Source organism: Panthera leo, chromosome D3 (genome assembly GCF_018350215.1).
Source record: "Panthera leo isolate Ple1 chromosome D3, P.leo_Ple1_pat1.1, whole genome shotgun sequence".
Taxonomy (NCBI): Eukaryota; Metazoa; Chordata; class Mammalia; order Carnivora; family Felidae; genus Panthera; species Panthera leo.
The window spans coordinates 25,974,858-25,997,472 of record NC_056690.1 but is presented as its reverse complement, the minus strand read 5'-3'; the positions used below and the strand labels follow the sequence as shown (position 1 = coordinate 25,997,472).

At 55.7% G+C, this 22,615-nt stretch overlaps 1 protein-coding gene across 1 annotated transcript; it reads left to right on the top strand.

Moving 5' to 3' along the window:
• Positions 1-6,928: 6,928 nt before the first annotated feature.
• On the top strand, positions 6,929-16,317 carry ASPHD2 (aspartate beta-hydroxylase domain containing 2). Its single transcript, XM_042911046.1, is given in 5 exon segments — positions 6,929-6,991; positions 7,401-7,687; positions 7,689-8,505; positions 13,504-13,617; positions 14,418-16,317. Coding segments are annotated over 4 exon segments (1,113 nt in total). The 5' UTR covers positions 6,929-6,991; positions 7,401-7,615; the 3' UTR covers positions 14,528-16,317.
• The last annotated feature ends 6,298 nt before the right edge of the window (positions 16,318-22,615 follow it).

Sequence of the window (22,615 nt, the reverse complement as noted above, 5' to 3'; positions counted from 1 at the left end):
GTATAGTATTTGCAAACACACAGCATTTTCCTAGAGGATGCATGAAAAACTGGTTATAATGATTGTCTCAAGGAAAGGGAACCGGATGGTTGTGGGATAAGGGAGAGAGGTACTCCTAGTAACCATTTATTTATTTATTTATTTATTTATTTATTTATTTTATTTATTTATCCTTTTTGCATTTTGTTCCAGGGGCATTTAAATCCTTTTGAATCAAATTACAACATTCCAGAAAATGCTGGAGTTCCTTGTGTCCTCTGTGCCTAATGCTTTTTCCTTCTTGACCTCCTCCCAAAGTTACAACTCATGAATTTGGGGTGCTTCCTCTGCGGGATATTCTTTGCATTTGCCAATATTGTAAAATTTTAAGTTTTAAAAAGGAGAACATACTAGTGTATTCCTCTAGTGCTTTTCTCCTGCTTTTGTATAAATATATGTATATTTATATAAAGTAGAGTAATGTTTTATGTTGTGTGTATGTGTTATGTAGATGTAATCATACTGCAAGCATAATTCAGAATTTTTTTGCTCTATTATTTGTTGAGGAGCACTATATATATATATATGTATATATGTGTATATATATATACATGTATATACACACGTGTATATATGTGTGTATATATATGTGTGTGTATGTATATATGTGTACATATATTTTTTTAAGATTTTATTTTTTTAAGGAATCTCTACACCCAACATGGGGCTCAAAACCACAGCCCCATGATCAAGAGTCACATGCTCTATGGGGTGCCTTCATGGCTCAGTTGGTGCAGCCACCAACTCGCTTTCCAAACAGGTCATGATCTCCCGGTTCATCAGTTCGAGCCCCGCATCAGGCTCCATGCTGGCAGTGTGTAGCCTGCTTAGGATTCTCTCTCTCCCCCCACCCTCTCCCCCTACCCCACTTGTGCTCTCTTGCTCTCTCTCAAAATAAATAAATAAACTTAAAAAAAAAAGTGCTCTACCGACAGAGCCAGCCAGGCACCCCTAGGAGCTTTACGTTGTTACATATACATCTAAGCTCCTCCTTTTAAACAGTTGTACAGGATTATATAATAGAAAACCATCACTACTTTGTAATCTATTCTAGAGTCTCTCCAGGATGGATATAGAGCAGTGAAATTGTTGGTTTTTAAGGTATACACATTTCTTGTTTGTTTGTTTGTTTGTTTGTTTGTTTTTAACAAATACTACTCAATTTCTCTCTAAAGGGACTATATTAGTTTCTTTAATGCACCAAGCAAGCATTTTCTTGAGTGACCTCGAATGAGCAAGGCATGTTTCTCTCTGGACCTCCAGTGACTCCATCTGCAGGAGGAGGGAGCTGGGTGGACTCCATGAGTGTATGAGATGGCATAATGATAGGTTGTGCAACCTCAGAGTGGGTCGGGAAGGACTGCCCTGAGGAGACAGCCGGAGGAGGAGGGCGCGGGCGGCAGCCAAGCTGGAGGCAGGCAATTTAGACTCACTTGGCCCTTATCGTGGCTCCTCCATTAGTGCAATGACAATTTATGTGGAGTTCTCATCCAAAAGCCCCCCCGGAAGGCCTGAATACCGTTTTTCTCTGGGAGAACTCCCCTCCCCTCCCCACATCCCAGTATCTCCCACAGGCAGAAATGGCAAGCAGGGTTAGCAAAATGTATAAATGGTAACACTGCCATTGAACAAATAAATACTTTTAACAAATACAGAGCAATATAATTGTGCCGGTCACAGATAATTACAGGATTTATAGATGATATTAATTCGTAATGCACTACAGATGGTGTGATCCAGGAATGGAACACACATTTACAAGTCTATGAAGAATGCTTTCCTTTTCAACCCTGTCAGGGTGATGCTCTGACTCAATGTATAAGCACCTTTGGAGAAGTCTTCGTTTGAGCAACTTCCTGAAAGTGAGATGGACCAAATTCCCTCCCCCTTTCTCTTCCCTACCCAGGTTCAACTACTCTGAGGCTGGCAGTGAAAAGAGACATCTTGTTTAATGTTTCTAAATCGGATGACTGTGTTGATTACCCACACGTTGAACAAATCTGGATGTATTTTATGGTTTCCCAATGTATGCATTCTGGTTATTTTAGTAGAATAAGAGAAGGGGAAAAAGGTTCTTCCTCCTTTGGAGTAAAGACAAGGGAAGAGATGACAGGGATGAAATGGATTCTAAGATGTGGTAGAAAAGGGTTCGGGGCCACAGCAGATGTGGATTCTGAGCCACAGTCGAGGTGGGCTCCGGGGAAGAGACAAGATGGACTCTGGGACATGGTAGAGGTGAGTTGTCAGGTCAGGGACCAAGTGGGTTCTGGGACAAGGATGAGAGAGATATGTTCTGGGACAGGGATGAGGTGCATTCTGGAACATGGTGGAGGTGGGCTGTTAGGTCAGGGATGAGAAGTGGGTTCCTGACCAGGTCGAGGTGGATTCTGGGACATGGTAGATGTTGGTTCGGGACAAGGGTAAGGTGGATTCTGGGATGTGGTAACGGGAAGTTCTTAGGTCAGGGATCAGATGGGTTGTAGGACATGTGTGAGAGGGGTATTCTGGGACATGATTGAGGTGGGTTCTGGGACAAGTACAAAGTGGATGCTGGGACAGCCACCAGTAGATTCTGGGTCAGGACCCGTGGACTGTGGGCCAGCCATCCCACTCGCGAGTTCCCAGAACCTACCCATGCATAGTCCCCCTGGAGCCCCGAACATGTCCCATGGCCTTTGTTAGCTCATCCGTCTCCCACAGGCCCGAGCTCAAACATCACTTCCTCATGGAGTCCTCCGCGGGGAACCTCCCCGCCATCACGTTGCCCTTTTGCTTCACATGCTCATTCTCCCTGTACTTTCTCTTCTGCTACTCTGCGGGCCAGGTGATGGTGCATTTACACCTGTGATTCCTTGGGTACCCTTGACTCCTGGCCAGACTGTGACTTCTCACGGGCAGGCGCCGCGTGTGCCCCGCTCCCCACGGAGCACAGGGCCAGGCACAGAGAGGCTGCCCAACAGTCGCTTGCATCGAACGAAGGAGTTTTCCATGACACTAGGGATCCTGTGTGATTTACGGTTTCTTTCCAAGTGCCTGAGCGGCCTTCTAAGTGCGCGGCGAATCAACAAATAAAGGAAAGAAGGGTGTCGGGCGAGAGGAAGTGAGGGAGGAAAGAAGAGGGAGGGAAAGTGAAAGAGACTGGAAGGAGGAAGTGTAGGAGGGGAAGCCGGGGCAGGGACGGAGCCCGGGGGAGGGGGAACAGATTGGGGCCCAGAGGGAGAAACGCACAGCGAATGAATGAACGCCCGCCCGGCCGCGCGCACCACCCCCCTGCCCCGCGGGCCAGTGCGTCCTGCGCGCCCGGCCCCCGCAAAGCCGCGCGAGCAGCCCCGCGCGCGGCCAGCGCTCCCCGCGCCCGGGGGTCCGGGCTCCGCCCCGCCCCGCCCCCGCGTCGGCCCCGCCCCACCCGCGCCCGCGCCCGCGCCCCCTCCCCGCGCCGGCCCGGCCGCGCACGGCATTGTGGGAGTTGTGGTCCGCGCGGCCCCGCGGAGCGCAGCGCGGCGTCGGCACCGGCGGGGGCACCGGCTCGCCTCCGGCTCGGGCTCCCGCGGCGTGGGCCGGGCGGTGGCCCCGCGGCGCGGGCAGGGGGCGTCTGCGCGTCCGCGCCCTCGGGCGACGGCGTCGCCCCGGCCCCAGCGTCCGCCCCCGCCGCCCGCGCGCAGGTAAGCGGCGTCTCCGGGGGGCTGCGGGGAGGCGGGGGGGACGGCGCGGCGCCCACCGCCCTCCCCCCGGGGAGAGGGGGAGGAGGAGGGGGACGGGCGGCTGCAGGCCCGCGGTCCCCACGCCCGGCGGCGGCGCGGCGGCTGGGGATGCTAGCGGACGCCGGCGCCCTCCCGCGCCCCGCATCCCGGCCGGGCCGAGGGGCCCCGCCGCCCCGCGTTCGCTACGTGCTTAGCGCCGCCGCCGGGGCTGGCTGTGTTTGCGGCGTGCCGGGCATCACCCTCCTCGAAGCCCCTGCCCCGTAGCGGCGCCTTCCCCGGTGTTACCCGCGCCACCCCCCCCAACCCTCCTCCTCTTGACCCTCCTCCCCGGTCTCTTTCCCAGCCTGCTCTCCCCCCTCCCCCCAGCCCTGAGCGTCACCCACTTCCCAGATTTCCCGCGGTGACCCTCCTCCCCTGTCCCATGAGCTATCACCATAAGCCACTTTCCCTAATCTTTAGTTGATTGCCCACTTTTCCAGTCAATAGTCACCTTTCCGTGGCCCCATCCCCCTCCTCCCCTGACCTCCTGGTGGTCACCATCTGTGTTAACCCATCCGCTGCTCCCCCGTTTGCCCCCACTCTCCAGAGTGGGTGGATGCTGAGAAAGGTGGCCCGGAAAGTGAGGAGGAGAGGTCTCCGGTTGCCCATGGGGAAGGGCTGGTCCTGGGCAGCTCAGTGGGTCCTGGGTGGAGAGAGAGTGACCTGCATGGCACACATTGCTTGGGGTTGCTCTCCTCCTTGGGGGGCTTCTGGGGTGGCCTGGCCACACCCTGGGAGTGACCAGAAGCCCTTTAGCACAGGGCAGCCACTTAGGTTGTAAGGTAAACTGCGTTAGCCAGGTTAGAGCTGAGTCTGTCCCCCAGATGTTCATCATATCAGAAGTTATATTTCATTGGACTCGCTCACCAGCTGGTAATGAATTTGGACCCTGTTCCCCAGAGCTGACTGACCTTTAAGATCTGGAGTTCTTAAAGTGCAGGACTGCAGTACAGGTCCCCGTCCCTAAAGAGGACAGACATGAAACAGATGTGTGAGGAAACTGAAAGTCACTGTGGTCGCTGAGCTGGGAACTGGGGAGGGGGAATCCGTGCCCTTCCCACTGGAGCCTTGGGGGTTGTTCCTGCGTCCTGTTGAGTGTCAAACGTTTGAACCAGTGCTTAATACGCTTTCAGTCACCCTGCAAATGTAAGGTTGGGTTTTTTTTTTTTGTTTTTTTTTTTTGTTTTTTTTTTTCAGTGTCACATTTCAGTGGTGAGCTTTTTAATCCATCTTTGGGCTCAGGGGCCTGCCAGCATAATTTGGGTAAAAGTAACTGGCAGCAGGTAAGACAAGTCCTAACTTCAGCTCTCAGTGCTGTCTATGAGGACAGAGTCCGAAGCTGGGTTCAGGGTATCTGGATCTTTTGCTGCCTTTTGTTTATAGCTCAGCCCAGGGAGCGCTCATGGCTGATGTTGTGTAGAATGACGCTGGAGAGGGTAAGCGGCCCGTATGTCCAGTGGAGAGATCCCCTCATCACCCGCCCTGTCTTCCAAGTCTTTGCTGTGCTTGGGTTAAGTGATTAGCAGGGCTGATGGGAACTGACACGTAACAGGTGTTTGTTAAATTATCACCGTCTCACTTCTCATTTAAGAAAAGCCTCTTCTCCTGAGAGACTCAGTTTAAAAGTTCCAATTAGAGGTTTAGCTCAGTGAAGGGGGAAATCCTTTTAGTAAAAGTGCTGGTTTATCACGCAGATGACAGTTTCCTGCTGAATTGCAGGAACCCCGGGGTTCTGTTTGGGAGACAGGCTTGCAAACAAAACAGAGGAAAACCATCCAGATTTTCTTTCCCTTTTCCTTGAGAGGAAACGTGCCAGTTATGGCTGGGACAGAAGCAGGGGCACGGAGGGGTCTGTTTTCATGCCGTGGGGCCCAGACCTGGGAAGAAATGGAGAACGGGTGCCAAAGAAAATTGAGCTGCTAGCCTCCCCACTCTTGTATTTTTCCTAGAAACATACAAATGGCCCCGAATATTTAGCATGTGTGTTTTCTGACTTAGGAAATCTTATAGTCAAGTGATCCTTAATTCGACCTAGGCAGGGAATGTGCAAGTAGGCAGTTATATGAGCACCTGAGGTTTGTTCTTTTTCATTTTTAGTTTTGCAAGTCTGGGACCGAAAAAACAAAAACAAAACAGATGTGTGGCGGTGACAATGTCCAGAATTGGCCTTCAGGGTTGCTAGTCCTGAGATACCTTTCCCCAGTGCCCCACCTTTGCCTTGCTGGCTGATCAGCATGGGGGTGCCACATGTGTAAGCAGTCGTCAGCACATATTAAACGCCTGCCGTGACATCCTAAGTTCTTACAGCTGTCATCATTCACCTCCCTCCAGGGGGATGAGCATGACCCGGTCTGAGTGATGAGGAAACTGAGCAGGAAGGCAAATGACCCGCCCAGGGTCCAGCCCACCCCCAGTTTGGGTTCTTGGCCTGTCTGCCAGCCTTGCAAGAATTTTCCAGCCAAATGTCATCCCCAGAGAAAGGGGAGGGCTTTTAGAGTTTTTAAGGAGTTGTTTTAGTTGCCTTCTATTCCCAAGAGAGAGAAGAGAGAAGGTAGAGCACAAAACGATTTTTCTGAATTTATTCGGCCCCTGGCGCCGAGGGAATGTATTAGGCCTGGAGGAGCTCACAGACCTGGCTGTTCTTGGATTAGAAAAAAAGCAGCCTGGACAGAGGGTTTCAGCTGGAAGACACGGCTGGGGTTTGATAGACACGGGCAACCTGACTGCTGGGCTCTGATCATACTCTTGGGCTATTAGGATAATCAGGGTGCTAGGCACCGGCCCTTAACCATTGGTGGGATATGTGGCAAAGAGACCCGAGAGGGCTTCTGTTTCCTTCTCCCCCATCCCTTCTCTCATAACCTGTGGGTGAGACCAGCGAGGAGCCTCCCAAGCAGGTAGAAACACCCTGTGTCTGCCATGGGGATGGCGTCCTCTTCCAGCTCGGTGTAAGCCCAGTCTGTGTCCAAAGGGCAAGAGAGATTTAGAAAGAATGCCCAAGTGCCATGAAAAGAGAAAGTAAAATGGGGATTTACGGCTCCTTTGCCATTTTTAAGGATTCTTTATTTATTTAAGTGATCTCTCCACCCATCGTGGGGCTTGAACTCCCTGACCACAACATCAAGAGTCGTGTGCTCCACCGACTGAGCCAGCCGGGCGCCCCCTCTTTTGCCATTTTAAAGATGCTTTGGAACCCAGGCCGCTCTGTAAAGGTACAGAGACCAAAGGAAAACAAGCATTTATGACATAGCTACTGTGAAAGAGCAGAGCAAAATGGATGGACCTGATGCTGAAGCCAGCGGTTGAGGTCCCTGTCCTGGCTGCGTGAACCTCTCTGGGCCTCAGCTTCCCCATCTGTAAAATGGAGCTAATCACACCCCCTAAGGATGACACAGAACAGGCCGGGCGTCTGTACTTCTCAGACAGTACTAGATAAAGATTAAGCGCCACCGGCCCTTTGGGCCCCGGGGGCTGTGATAAAGTGGGAGGGGACACACAAGATTGAGAAGTGTGCCCCCTGCCAGCGGGGACCTTACAGGATGCTCCGGGACTGTGCGCTTCAGAGGATTTGCCCAGGTATAAAAAAATTGACGCTGGTCTACTTTCCTTTTCCCATCTCAGGTTTGGACATCCTAAAAAAATCCTTTCACGGTGACCGACCCCGCCTGCCAGGGTGACGTGAAGCGTCTCCTTCCAGCCTCCGTGCAGTGACTTTTGCCGGGAGTGGAGTGGCGAGCCCAGACGCCTGTCGATGCCGCCCTTGGCGGGCTCCGAGGAACAGTGGCCGCCATGCCTCCCCCCGCCCCAGCTGCCCCGTCCCCCGCGCGCTAAGCTGCATGGTGTGGGTGCCCCCGGGACCCCTGAGGACTGACTGCCTGACCTTGCTTCACACCCCCACCGACAACCCGGCCCCCCAAGATGTCTCTCGAGTGGCTGGTGGCCTGGAGCTGGTCGCTGGACGGCCTGCGAGACTGCATCGCCACGGGCATCCAGTCGGTGCGGGACTGCGACACCACCGCCGTGGTCACCGTGGCCTGCCTGCTGGTCCTGTTCGTGTGGTACTGTTACCACGTGGGCCGGGAGCAGCCCCGGCCCTACGTGTCCGTCAACTCCCTGATGCAGGGTGCGGACGCCAACGGGCTGCAGAACGGGTACGTGTACTGCCAGTCGCCCGAGTGCGTGCGCTGCGCCCACAACGAGGGCCTCAACCAGAAGCTCTACCACAATCTGCAGGAGTACGCCAAGCGGTACTCGTGGTCCGGCATGGGCCGCATCCACAAGGGCATCCGCGAGCAGGGCCGCTACCTCAACAGCCGGCCCTCCATCCAGAAGCCCGAGGTCTTCTTCCTGCCCGACCTCCCCACCACGCCATACTTCGCCCGGGACGCGCAGAAGCACGACGTGGAACTGCTGGAACGGAACTTCCAGACCATCCTGTGCGAGTTTGAGACCCTCTACAAGGCTTTCTCAAACTGCAGCCTCCCGCAAGGATGGAAAATGAACAGCACCCCCAGCGGGGAGTGGGTCACCTTTTACTTGGTCAATCAGGGGGTTTGCGTTCCCAGGAACTGCAGGAAGTGCCCACGGACGTACCGCTTGCTCGGAAGCCTTCGGACCTGTATTGGGAACAATGTTTTTGGGAACGCGTGCATCTCCGTGCTGAGCCCCGGGACTGTGATAACGGAGCATTACGGACCCACCAACATACGCATCCGATGCCATTTAGGTATGTCGCAGGGACGGGGGTCTCCTGACTCACGGCGGCCCAGGCGGCGTGAGAAGCTCGGTAGCCAGAATTGTGCCTTTTCGCTTTCTTCACTGTCCCATCAAAGATTGATGAGTTGCATGTAAACGTGTCTCACAGCAGAGATTGAGCCGAGAAGGGGACTTGAGATCGGTATTACCCGACAGGTAATACAGAGAAAGCTCTGTCCGGGGGACGGAAGTGGTGATGGCAGTGGTCTCCATCTGCGCTGTCCAAGTACAGAAGCCACTAGCAGCGGGTGACCGTTGAGGGCTGGAAATGTGGCCAGTGCAGGCGAGGAGCAGAATTTGTCACTTAATCTGAATTTAAATCGGCCCGCGTGGCTAGCGGCTACCGTATTGGACAGCGTATCTCTAGAGCCAAAGGCTGTTGTAACAGTCGCTGAGGTTCATGATGACATCCGGGAGGCCGCGAACGATGCCTTAGCGCCTCCCGAATGGAGGGCGAAGTCACGCTTGGTGTTAACACTGATTTTGTTCCGCTTCTGGGGAAATCGGTAACTTGCGTGGCGGTGGTTTCGAGAACAAGGTCAGAGTCCGCGTGGCCGTGTTTGCATCCCGGCCCCACCGGCAGCTAGCTGTGTTACTTTGGACAAGTCACTTCACCTCTCTGGGCCTCAGTTTCCTCATTTAGAAAAGAGGAGGGGAAAAGATCGTCCCCTGCAGAGTTGCCTTGAGGGTCTGCTAAGAGGAGTCTTTAGTCATGTGGAGCGAGGACTCACCCTTTTAGGGGGGTTTCACGACAACTCCTTGTTGTCACTTCCCCAGGGTGCCCTGTTCCTGGTGAGTCTCTAATGGGACGGTTACCGGGGCGAAGGCGCCACCAGTTAGCATCCCAGACTGGGGGAGCGCGCCCAGAGCCTGCGCAGGGTCCAGCTTCGGGAAGTCTGCGGCGCGGGCTGCCTTGGCTCCAGAATGGAGGAAGAGAGAGCACACGTGGGGGGTGGGGGTGGGGGGGCGACCTAGGCTGGAGCAGGGGGTTCATGAGTGTCCTGCAGAGGAAGCCCGGGGCTGCCCGGGGGCACCTGAGCCAGACACCTGGCCCTCCAGCCCTGCTTCCCCCAGAGCCCTCTGCTTCCCCTGCCTCTGTGTGGGGATCCCGAGGAAGAGGTGACTTGGACAGAGGGCTTTGCCGCTTCTAAAAACAGCTAGATTCGAACAGTTGACTCTTTGAATATTTCAAGAGCAAAGGGCAGGGCCGAGGCGCGCCAGAGGAGGTGTCCTGGCTCCGTGGGCAGCTGTGGGACTCTGGGCAAGTAACTGAGTCCCTCCGTGCCTCAGTCTCCTCCTCCGTAAAATGGGGAGGCGGCACTTACCTCCCCAGGATCGTTGACCGGGTTAAATAGTCTCTTCTGCGGCTGCAGAAGAGGCAGCTCTACCTTTTGTGACGAAACACGTGTTGGGCAGTGTAAGAAAGGCTGCCTAAGACGTGGGGCCTCAGGAAACCATGGGAAATGATCAGGTTTTGGAAGCACGCACACTTGGACTCTGCTCTGTGGGCCCCACCTGCCAAGTGATCTTGGCCGGGACCCCGGAACTCCGAGCCTCCGTTTTCAAGGAGAAAACGGAGGTAAAAATACCTGCCTGGGGGCTCTCTGGGGGGTTAGAAGTGGCACGTGTGAGGTATTGGCAGGTGGAGGACAGTCAGGTAAAGGGCACCCTGATCCAGGAGGTGAGGCGGTCACCTAAGCCATCTCAGTAAAGTCACTGTGCAACGCACCGGGGCACGCTGGGGTCAGAGCTCACGGGGCCACCAGGGTGGAGTGGAGGAGCCACCCCCCTTCCCCCACTCCCCCCGCACGTGGCTTGCTGTGGAGTCCACGGTCAGGCTGAGGTTAGACCGCTTGGGTGGGAGCAAACCGCGGAGGGCCCCCGTGCGGGGCTTCGGAATTGAGGCTGTGGGCCGTGGGGAGCGGTGCTGGCTTCTTGTTTGAAGGTTGGCTTTGTAGGTTTTTAAAGAGCTTCGGAGTGACACGTAGGGAGGGGCGTTTGTGGGTTGATACAGAATCCAGGCAGGTGCGTTGAGTAGCAAGGGCCGGGGCCACAATGCCTCTCGTGCGTCCGCGCAGTAGATGCGCATGTGTAACCCGTGCCCGCGCGGGCCCTCGTTAGGACCTGTCGTTCCCTCCTCAGCTCAGCTCGTTCTCGCCACCAGCAAAACTGGGCCGTGTCATGTTCCCTTGGACAGCCAGCAGCCTTGGAAGAGGTCCCGCTGGATTGTGGCTGCTCCCCCACGGCCAGGGCAGGCTCCGTGGTCGGGTTTGCTCAGCATTTCCTTCTTTCCACTGTCATGCCCACGTTCACATCCACCCCGGAAGGAAACAGAGGTGTGTTAGGCTCACGTGACCTTGTCGGTGACCAGAGAGGGAGTCCGGAGAACAGGGTCGGAAGCAGAGTGACGGGTACGTCCCTGGCAGTCACGCCTCTGCCAGCTTCCCTGGCTAAAGTGCAGGAAGCACCTGGAGTCCCTGAACCGAGCTCCTGACTCGCCAACCTTTGTCCCCTTTTCCTGCCTTCCGTCTGGGTCGGGTGAGGGGAGCTGTCCCCGCCGACAGTTGAAACCCCAGCCACTGCCCCGCCTTCGCCCAGTCTCTTCATTTGCCAAGGACGGCGTGGAGCCGCCTCCAGAGGTGGCATCACTCCGTCTGGACCCCACGTAGAGCCCTGGGACGAGCTGTCACCGAGCGTGTCACAGCACATAGCACAGGGCTGGGACGTCCCGACCGCGTCACCGCAGACCTCCAGTAAACACCGTCTGATGCCAACTAGGCAGATTTACCGGGGAGGCTGCTGTCCTTGCATGTGGCCAACCCTCAGGAAAGGGCAGGTGAAAACGCACGAGGGTGTTCAGCCCATTCACACTAGTAAATAAGCAGTTAGACTCTCGTCGCCTCCCGTGTGCACGCTGTTGGATCTCTCGGCCGGCCGGCTGGGTGGAACCAGCTGGTGTTCACCTTGCCCACCTGTTCAGCATCCTCAAGTGGGGGCCGGTGGTGGACAGAGCCCTCTCTCTGCCCTTGACCTGCCTCACTGAGTGGCTGGGGACAAAGCAGCAAGCCCTGCGCCGGAGGACGCGGGGCCTGTCTCTGTCCCCGAGAGCCACCTGAACACTCTGTCTTGGGAGTATCGATCGTTTCTGCCAACCGAGCTGGTTTGTGGGCAGGAGGCAGGAATGGTGGGCCGCTGGAAGGCGGGGCCAGAGTGAAGGGGAGAACCCGAAGAAAGTGAGCAGGGGGCTGGCAAGCCAGCAAGCCAGGCCATTTTTCTCTTGTACCGTGGTGACTGCTGATGAATCATTCGGTGGCCCAGAGGAAGGAGGGCTGCTTTCTGAAGGCCTGGGGTGGACTGTCTCTGCAGAGAGCGGCCAGTCCCCTCAGTGAGGGGCACCCGTGGAGAGACGTGGCTTGGAGGGCCCTCTCCATCTGGGCCCATCACAACCCTAACGCCCCCTCCCTAGCCATTAACAGTAGCAGGAGATGGGAGAGTGTGGTTCCGGAGTCCGTCACTCAATGAAGTGTCCCATCCATAGTCAAAACGGTAACTACAAGAAGGGTCCCTTTCATACCAGAACTCCTGATGGGTGACTAGTATTTATGCTGCAGAGTCCAGTGTTACAAGAGCCCGTTCTTCGGAGCCAGGAGGATCTGGATTGAAATCCCAGGTCCCGCAAGGACTGCGTTGCAACTTCCGGCAGGTCACTGACCTTCTCTGAACCTCGGTGGCTCCATCTGGAAAATGGGTGAGGTGATGTCTGTAAGTGCTGACTTAGCCCGGACCTGCGCCCAGCTAGGCGTTACGTTCTTGGTCACGCGGCCCTGAAGGCAAGTGTGTTGACGTTCCCCTTCACAGATGACGAGGCCCTGGCTCAGAGAGGTTCAGTGACTTGCCCGAAGTCATACAGCACATAGGGGTCAGAGCCAGTCATCTGGCCTCAGGTCCCATGTCCTTGTCACTCCCCTGTGCAGCCTCTTTGTGTGACTTCCTACTCTACCTGTGTTTCCAGCCATGCATTCCTGGTTCAAGGAGTGAGTTAAAATGCTCCGTTAGAGAGAACTCTGTCTCATGCTTGTCCTGAAGACTAAATTGGAGGGGGTGCCAATTGGTTCTGGGCCACGGCTGTCCCGGTAGTCACCGAAGACAGACCGGAACACCACGATCCCACCCCCTCTGCCGGTTTCCTCCCAAATCATCCTTCTTGAGAGCCGTAGGGCCGGAGCCGCCTCTCGTGAATCGTAGATGGCTGTGGTGGTGCCTTCATTGACAGACGGCCGTGCACTGACAGGGGCCAAGTGTTTCCTGAGACCCTCGGATGTGAAAGTGCGCGCACGGCGACATTTCATCCAGGCCCCCTTTCTGGGGTTACGCACCGAGCTGGGCACCGGCCGCTTGCAGTTGGGCGCATATGGCCCCTTACGAAGGTGTGGGCCTCTTTCTTCTTGGAGCTCAGGCGTTTCCTTAGGGGCGACCTCCAGTTTCTCGGAGGGAGGCCGGAGGAACTGAGACTAAGAACATGCTATCCTCAGGCCCCAAAATGCATTTAAAGCTCGGAACCCAAAGAGGAGGACACTGTGTCAGCTCTGCCAGAACAGCCCTGGAGACAGGGCTGTAGTAAACAGAGTTCCGGGACACGGCGGGCTGTGAACCTGGCCTCCCTCGATTAACGGGGGGTCCCACAGATGGGCTTCGGGGGTCTCACAAGTGCGGCGCAGAGCCTTGACCGAGAAGCCCATGACCCCAGACCCATTAAGCCAGTGGAGGAATGCGTGCCTCCAGGGAGCGACGCTCAGGGTACGCAGCCTGTATTTGCCCGGTCGAAGTACCCCCTCCCCCCACGCCCCCAAAGAGGGCCCCGAGGGGTGAGGCAGAAGGTCCGGTGCTTTGGAATGGAGAGCTCACCCCAGAACAGGCCATCCCCGAACCCACCCGCCTTCATTGTCTCTTCTCTCCTTTTGCCCCAAAGGTCTCAAAACTCCCAGTGGCTGCGAGCTGGTGGTGGGGGGAGAGCCCCAGTGTTGGGCGGAAGGACGCTGCCTCCTCTTTGATGATTCTTTCCTGCACACTGCATTCCACGAGGGTGAGTGCCCGCGGTGGTGGTGGGGGTGGTTTTAGTTAGAGGCGCGTGTTTTTAGCACGGTTTTAGGTTTCCAGAAGAACTGAGCAGAAAGCACACACCATCCCCACGCACAGTGTCCCTTCTTGTTACCCTCTTGCATTAGTGTGGCACGTGTGTCCTAACTGATGAGCCAATATTGACACGTTATTGTCTTTTTTAATGGATATTTATTTTTGACAGAGAGAGAGAGAGAGAGAGAGACAAAGCATGAGCGGGGGAGGGGCAGAGAGAGAGGGAGACACAGAATCCAAAGCAGGCTCCAGGCTCTGAGCTGTCAGCACAGAGCCTGATGCGGGGTTTGAACTCACAGACCGCGAGATCATGACCTGAGCCGAAGTCGGATGCTCAGCCAACTGAGCCACCCAGGCGCCCCAACACATTGTTATTAAACAGACTCTCCAGTCTCCGTTAGGGTTCGCTCTTCCTGTCACACGTCCTGTGGGTTCTGCCGGATGTATGGTGACATGTATCCACCATGACAGGATCCCACAGAATAGCCTCGCTGCCCTAAAAGTCCTCTGTGCTCCACCTACCTCGTACTCACCCCTGCCTCCCTGTGCCCGCTTCCCTTTATACGCTCTGCCCAGAGCCTTATGGAGCCGTGCTAGAGTCCTTGTTGAGAAAGGAGGTGATCTTCCCGCCTATGCCAAGGGACAGGATGGGTCCCTGCCCGCAAGCTCACTGTGTGCGGTCCCGCGCTGCGCGGCTCCTGGCTCCGGGACGGTTCAGACCTCTCCTCTCTCGCGCCCTCCCCTCCCCAGGTTCGGCAGAGGATGGCCCGCGGGTGGTTTTCATGGTGGATTTGTGGCACCCCAACGTGGCAGCGGCCGAACGGCAGGCTCTGGATTTCATCTTTGCTCCAGGACGATGAGAACAGTCCCCGTGCTGGAGTCGGCGAGAGCGGCCGCGGGTCAGCCTGGGCAGGCTGGGGTCCGGTCCAGCCCCCAACCCGTGCTGGGATTCCATGCTCAGAAGCCTGCCTCGACGGAAAGTCCTTACTTGGGATTTTGAGATCACGTTGGGTCCCTCTTTCCTTTGATTATTGTAAATGGGAAATTTTTGGCTTGTATTTCCTTAGATTTGTTTTTTTGTTTTTTTTTTTTTTTTCCTTCCAGTCATTTGCTCCCGCGACTCCTTCCTGCCTAATAGCGCATTACTTTGCTCCGGGGCTGGAGGCTCAGTGCCCCTGTCCTTGCCGTATCGCTGCTCGGTTTTCCCAGTGCTCTGAAACAGCGTAAGCAAACGGTTATGTGTCTGAATGTAATAACGTGAAACTTCTTGTGGTCATCTTAAGAGAAAAACAAAAACAAAACTCGACCAAAAAACTGCACACCAGAGCGCTAGAGACCTTGGCCTCTGTTGCTGTCACGGCCACACAGGGGATCCTTTGGCCACGCCGGGCCGGCGGCCAGGAGAGCGTGCAGCCCCCACGCCCGGCCGGCTTCCCGGGCAGGGTGGACCCGGTCAGGGGCGGCACGTGGCGGCCGGGCCCCAGCGGGACCCTGTCGCTGTCGCTCACCTCACTCCGAACCCTGTCAGGCCCCTGACGGCAGGGAGCGTCCGGCTGGTGGGACTGGCGGCTTTTCCGTAAACACGGCTTCCCCGCAGAGCTGGGGCTAGTGTCCCCGGCAGCCAAGTCGGGGCTCCCACGGATCAGCTGCGGATCGTGCGATCCACTTACCTCACTGCCTACCGAAGCCCTACTGCCAAACCGGGCCTGGAAAATTCCCCGTGCAGCTGTTTCGAGTCCACGGTGACGAACGTCAAGACCGCCAGGTTGGCTGGTAGGAGCCGGGGGGTGTGCGGTGAGACCTCGCTCGTCCAAGTGACATTCCAGGAACCACCTTCCTCTGGCAAAACTGGAATCGTAGATCCGACCAAAAAGTGTCCGTTCTGCTTTGGAGTTCTGTTGCCTATGAGTGTTTCCATTTATCCGTCTGTACATAAATGTTCAAGCGCCGGACGCCGAGACGGTGGAGGCATCGGCCCCGTGTCCCTGTCACCGCACGGGTGCATGCCGAGCGACAGCGACCCAGGCCAGTGTGTGTGAGAGAGAGAGGCCACCGGGAAGACCCACGAACCCGAAAGACCCACAGTCACGGTGCTGGCCTCTTGGTCGCCTGTGAAGGACATGGCCAGTTTGAGGCACCGATTCTAGAAACGTCCTCCTGTTAGCCGACGTGTGCAAGAGTAGCCTGCGGCCATACTCGAGACGCCTTTTTTGAATAGTGCGTTACGAGCAGTGTCCGATTTATAAAGCCGTGGGGCCGTGTGGAAGATGCAGTTTGTCCCGCGGACAGGGCCGGGGCCGTGTCTGAACGGAAACCGGCAGCGCCTGCGAGGAACAGCCGTCAGGAGGAACCGTGATCCGAAACGCAGTAGGGCGTTACTGGCACGCGAGCGAAGAAAACCTGTCTCTATTTGGGTAAACTTTCTATACAGACGTTTTTCAGCGATCAGAACGCAGGACAGGGCAGACATTTCGAACACACCTGAAGTCTTTTTACTCATTAAGTATCTTGTTCCGGAATCACCGAGGTGCATGATTTCTATACATACTGACTGCTGTACGTTTACAAAGCCAACAGCCCACGCAGGTACCCGGCTACCTGAACTCATGTCACATGGTTGGGGAACAGGAGATAAATAAAGGATCTTGCCGAAAACCAGAGTGAAGTGGTCAAGTCTGTTGTGGTGGGGCTGGGGGGAGGGGGGGGCAGGTGAGGAAGAAGGGTTTGTAAGGAAGAGGCAGATACACGGGAGGAAGCAGGCCCCTCAGTAGCTACATCTTGATTTTTTTTTTTTCCTTTTAAAGAGGGGTGGGTGACGCGGGTGGCCTGGAGCCCCAAGAACAGCCCAGCTGCCTGGTGTCTTCCCAGCGCCGCAGTCCTGGCTGGGCTCCCTCAGCAGGCGGGAGGGAGGAGCACCACTCGCCCCAGGGCCGAGACATCTCTCACTCTCCTGAAGTGTGCATTGCCAACTAGGCAATTGCTAAAGTAATTTACACGCTACAGCTAAGGATGCTCAAGGTGAGAAGGGGGAGCCCGTGTGCCCGCCCGGCTTCAGATGAGAAGCCTGCATCGGCTTCAAGGCCAGACTGCACTAGGTCACGTACCGGGTCTCCCAGGCACCTGCTCATTATCCCCCAAAGTCACCCGGCTTGTCTGGGTTCTGGGTACAGTGACCACACTTGTAACATCGAATGCCCTACAGCATATGGTCTGGGAGGGGAAGGGGGATCCTAATCTGCCAGTCCTTAACTTTGCATGATGCGGTGATACAGTCACCGGCTTTTGAGAAACACTGATGCCCCGCCCCCACCCCAAAGCCACTCATTTCTTTGTTCAAGGGGTGGGGCCCAGGTCTCAGTGTTTGTTTTAACTCACTTCCTGCCCTGATTCTAACATGTAGCTGGGGCCGAGGGTCCCACTCAAGAATGGCAAGGCCTTTGAAACCAGCCAGCTCTAGGTGAAAGTCTAGACTGTGCCCCTGTGCAACGCTGGGCAGGCTACTTAACCTGGGTCTCTAACAGATGGCCCCTATTTATTTTTATTTTTTATTTAAAATTTTTTTTTTTATTTTGAGAGCAGGCAGGGCAGGGGCAGAGAGAGAATCCCAAGCAGGTTCCTGTCACCGCAGAGCCCGATGCAGGATTTGAACTCACGAACTGTGAGATCATGACCTGAACCGAAATCGAGAGTCAGATGCTTAACCAACTGAGCCACCCAGGCGCCCCAGATGGCCGCTGTTTGTTTTTTTTAATGTTTGTTTATTTTTGAGAGAGAGAGTGTGAGCAGGAAAGGGGCAGAGAGAGAGGGAGACACAGAATCCAAAGCAGGTTCCAGGCTCTGAGCTGTCAGCACAGAGCCTGACCTGAACTCCCGGACCGCGAGATCATGACCTGAGTGGAAATCGAGAGTCAGACACTTAACCAACTGAGCCACCCAGGCGCCCCAGATGGCTGCTATTTTTAAGACTCTTCCAGCAGTACCTTGTTGAGCCTCTTGTAAGATGTAACACCCCCATTCTCAGCTCTTGGGTTTCTAGGATCTGACCAGCCCCAGCTGTAGGACTGGGCTCACCATCCACACCCAGCCAGTCAGAGCCTTCCAAACCCCTGGCACTCAGGCGCTGGGTGAGTTGCGGTTGCTGTCCTTTGCCACCAGGAAGTCCTGATCCATTCTGTGAGGTTCACCTATAAAACGGGCCTGATGCCTACTTTCATAGGCATAAAGTGAGGTTCGAATAAGATAATACTGTCAAGTTCTGGGTGGATGGGAAGGGCTCCGTTCGCATTTTTTAAATGGAAATATGAGAAGCGAAAGCTGAGCACAAAATGCTGTTTGTGAGGACCATCGGGCGCTGCTGCTCGCAACCTCCCCCTACGATTTACCTCCCAGCTAAATCTTGCAAACCAGATGTAAACACAGGGAACGGGACAGAATAAGGCCATATATTTTCGAGCTGCTGACAGATGGCAGTGAAAATACTCAAGCAGATTGGAGCATTACGTGGCAGGAGGCGACACACACAGAAGCTGATTTACTTTCTGCCTCCTTCCCAGGCACCCGCCTTGGTCCTGACTTCTGATCGCCTCCCCATCCCCCTGTCCCCCCGCTTCTGATGCGTTAGCCACCCCGGATCCGAGGGGAGAGTCCGTTTCTTCCTTGGGCACAGAGAGCACCGTGCACTCTTAAGAGATTCCTTTGCAGGTGTTATCATCCCACGAGTACTGGGGGCCAACACTAGGGTAAAGTGGAGACAGTTGTGTGCATTTAACACAGAAGATGTGGGCTCAGAGCAGCAGTTGCCGGGAACAAGGTCACGTGGCCAGCTGGAAGAGGAGCGGGAATTAGAAGAAAGGTACCAAACGCACGGTCTGGCAGCATTTGGAACCCCACCCGTATCTTCAGCTCTCATCTTCATCGCTGGCACGGGGTCCCCCCTGGAGATGCCATTTGCCCTCTTGGGACACTCACCGAACCCCCCACTTTCTGAGGGTCCCCACAATATGCCACCCCTTTACATAATTACCCTTTCCTCTCCGTGCCCAAGAAGAAGACACTGAGGTTCCGGGAAATAAAGTAACTTGGCCCCGTTTCCACAGCAGTAAAGTTAAAGGGGTGTGATCTGAGCTCCGGCCCTGTCACCAAAGCCCGCGTCCCTCCACTGCGGCAGGAACCCCTTTGGGCTGGTTGGAGCAAAGGACATACGCAGTGCCTTGTCACCAGTGCGTGGGAGGTGGGGGCCGGCTTGTCTCCTCCTCCCTCCGGCCACGGGGCCTTGTGGGGTCTAGTGTTCAGGTCCCCCGGCCCTCCCCTGGGAGTGCGGGGCCCAGCTGAGCGGGAAAGCAGGGCCGAGAACACCACCGGCTCTCTGCTCGGACCCGAGGGCACACGGGCAGCCAGCTTCTTGGCTCTAACAGGATCCAGAAGCTCCGTGCATTTCATTCCCAGGAGAAAGCTGATTTCAGGTTCTGACACTTAAAGTAAACAGAGGGGAAATGTTCTTTTTTTTTTTCGTTAGCCTTGAAGCCCTCAGAACCTTCCCCTTCAGCTTCCCAGATTCAACAAACGCACTGAAAAAAGATCCAGAGTCTCTTTTTTTCCTCCTCGGCCTCGTAGTCAAGTGTCGGCTCCCCAGTGTCCTCGCAGGGGCCCCAGGGGACTTGCCCCTCCCGTTGTCCTGCTTCTCATCCATTCAGGAGCCGATGGACCCACTCCCCTTTGCCCCAGGATGTTTGCATGGGGGCAATGCTGGCAGGGCGGCGGGGCGCGTTAGTCTCCCGTGGTTGCTGTGACCAGCTGCCACCAAAACAACAGAACTGCATTCTCACGCACTTCTGGGGGCCCACGTCCGCAATCCGTTTCACTGGGCCCGAATCAGTGCGTCACCAGAGTGGCCCCCCCTTCCGGAGGCTCTAGGGCACAAGCCGTCCCTCACCTCTCCGGGCATCCAGCGGCCCCCGGCGTTCCTTGACTTGTGACCGTGGCGCTCCAGTCTCTGCCTCCACGTCTCCCCCTCTCGGTGTGGATCGTCCTCCTCTGCCTGTCAGATGAGGACACTTGTGGTAGCACTGAGATAATCCAGAACGTTCTCTGCATCTCCAGATTCTTAATCACGCCAGCAGAGCAGTTATCGTACGAGGTAACACAGGTGCCAGGGATGAGCACACGGTACCTTTGGGGGCCACCATTCGCACAGCACAGCACAGAGCACGTCACACCCCCTTGCTGCGGGGTGTGCGGTGTCAGAGGGGGTTCGAAGGGCTTATCAGCCGCCGAAAAGACCGCCATGGGGTTGGCACTCGAGAGACCCCGGAGCCAGTCACTGCAGCCAGGCCTCCCGTGCTACCACTGTCAAGGTGACGAGAGCCAGTGATCCTAGATGCTTCCCTCCAGCAAGGAGCCAGTTTGATGAGGCTCAGGGGCCCCCCTAGGGACTGGAGGTCCTTTCCCAGCAGGAATCTGGTTGTCCCTACTAATCACTCCAGGGGAACTTGATCCTTAAGGTTCACGAGCTGTAAATACTGGGCAGCAGGTGCAGACTGACCCCAAACAGACCCTTTCACTTCCTGCTCATCCTGTGTTCCCCGCTCGCATAAAGCTGTCATCCAGGATGACCGGGGCATTCAGGTGTCACCTGTAAACCAAGGCAGGACAGGATCTGTCCTGCAGATGCCACCAGGGAGCACCTCCCTGGGGGCATGGGGCCCGCTCCAACAGAAGGGCCCCTGCTCTGGGGAGCCTCGAGTCTAGAGGCTAATTTTGAGGGTAGGGGCCCTCCGGGCTGTCATTAAGTGATGTCCTCATAGCCACCGGAAGCTCTGCAGTATCACACAGGAAGACGAGGGGTTAAGCGTTCCTCTTCTAGCAGCCTTGGGGCCACAGTCACGATCAAGGCTGCTGCTGAGGTCCCTGAGCCAGGCTCCACTGCAGAAAGTAAACGGGACCACAGAAGCAAAGGGAAGGGGTGTACAACGTGTGTGGACTTCACCTTTTCTGGATTAATCCCGGGTGGATGAGACTCGGTGGCGGGGGGGGGGGGGGTGGTCCTTTTCCATACACAATGGGTACGTATTGGACAGTCCCATCTTGGTGGAGAGTGGAAGAAGGTTCTCAGCACAAATTACTTTATAAAGCTGTCTTCTTCGGTCTGGTGCTGGGGGTGGGGGTGCCGGGGGGCACTGGCTGAGGGCAAGTTGGAGCCAGAGGACCGTGTGCCAAAGCAGCTGCAGCTGGGAGCCCAGAGGGCTGGGCCAGGGTGATGGTGAGCCGTTCAAGGCGTCAGCAGTGGGAGGCCACCCTCCAGACTGACCCCACCTCCTGGACAAGAAAAAAGGTGAGGGGGCTGGCCCTCACCCCCTCTTCTTGCTGCCTCCTGCCAACTCCCCCTTCTCAGCTCCAAGGCACGCATTCTAGGACCAAGAAATGATCATCCAGGGACCTTCCCAGCTTCCTCCATCGTGCTACCCATGCTCCAGCTGCAGCTGATGGGTTTCCTCAAACTGCAGGGGAAAGCCTCACTGGTGCCCACACACCTCCATCACAGGCCTCCCAGAAAAGTGGGACAGGTGGGGCCAGGAAGGCTGGGGGCCTGGGGCCATTTGGGTGGACATTCACTTTCAGAAGAGGGTAGCCTGCATGGGGGCACCTGGGTGGCTGGAGTAAGAAGAGGGGCCAGGGCAGGGCCCAGACGAGAGGAAGCGGGGACCCGGCTATCAGTGTCAGGCTCTGGGAGCCGTAGGGAGAAAGCTGAGGGAGTGATCACAGTATGTTCCTCAGTTTTCCAGCCCGGCTCTCCAAGGTGGGAAAGGGGGTACCCGGTGTCTGAGAAACTGCAGCTTTGTCTAGCATCAGGCTAAAAAGCAGTGCCGAAGCAGTACGGAAGCTAGTTTGGTGGATGGGATATTGGCATAAAAGTTGTCTTAATCATCTACCACCGTGTAACAAATGACCCCCAAACGGTGGCTCGGGACCACATACGTTTATTAGGTCACATGCTTTCGGAAGGCTGGGAATCCGGAAGCAGCTTAGCTTGCTGGTTCTGGTTCAATTTCTCCAGAGGCTGCACTCATCTGAAGGCTTGACCGGGGCTGAAGCAAGACGGCTCCCTCACACGGCCGTGGGCAGGAGACCCTCACCACGAGGGCTCCTCCATGGGCTGCTTGAACGTCAGCTTGCCCCAAATGAGGTGACCCGTGAGACAGAAGCTGCCGTGCGTTGTGTAACCTGCTCCCAGAAGTCATACTGTCGTTGTTACCATGTTCATTAGAAACGAATCACTAAGTACAGCCCACGCTCAGGGGAGGAGGAGCAGATCCCTCATTTGTAGCAAAGCATCTGTGGATGTGTTTTGAAATGACCATTGCGTGTGGCTATCCATGTAACTGTTAAGACTTAATTTGGGGGGAAGGTCTAAAGGGGGAGCATCTGGCTGCTGCCTCGAGCGTGGATTCTCAGAAACAGAGACATTTTGTATTAAGAGTGTTTTTTTTTGAGGCTCAATGGCTGCCCTGAGAATGTAGAAGGAGAGAGAGGTTCCTGAAAGCAAACCCAGCAAGATTCAGGTCTGCAGATGGCATGACATCTAGGAAAGCCAAGCAACTTGCTCGTGAAACAGATCCGGTCTGGAAGAGTCCTTGAACTCGGGCAGTTAGCTGAGCTGTGAGGAGGCAGATGACCATGGGTTCCGGGCTCCAAATTCTGTCCCCGTTTCAATACGTGACAGGTTGTGATGCCCCTGAGCTCAGAGCTGGGGCCCTCGGAATTCTGGTGTCCCAGCGAGCAGGAGGCAAAGCACGGCTACTTGAAAACACCCCACAGCAGGAAAGGACTGTGTGGTGTGTCTGTCAGTCATGGGAAGGTTCCTTGGCAGGCTGGCACAGAGGCTCATAGTGAATGTCTTCTTGGAAAATTTAGCGGAGCAGTAGGACAGTACATGTCTGCCCTAGCTTGGG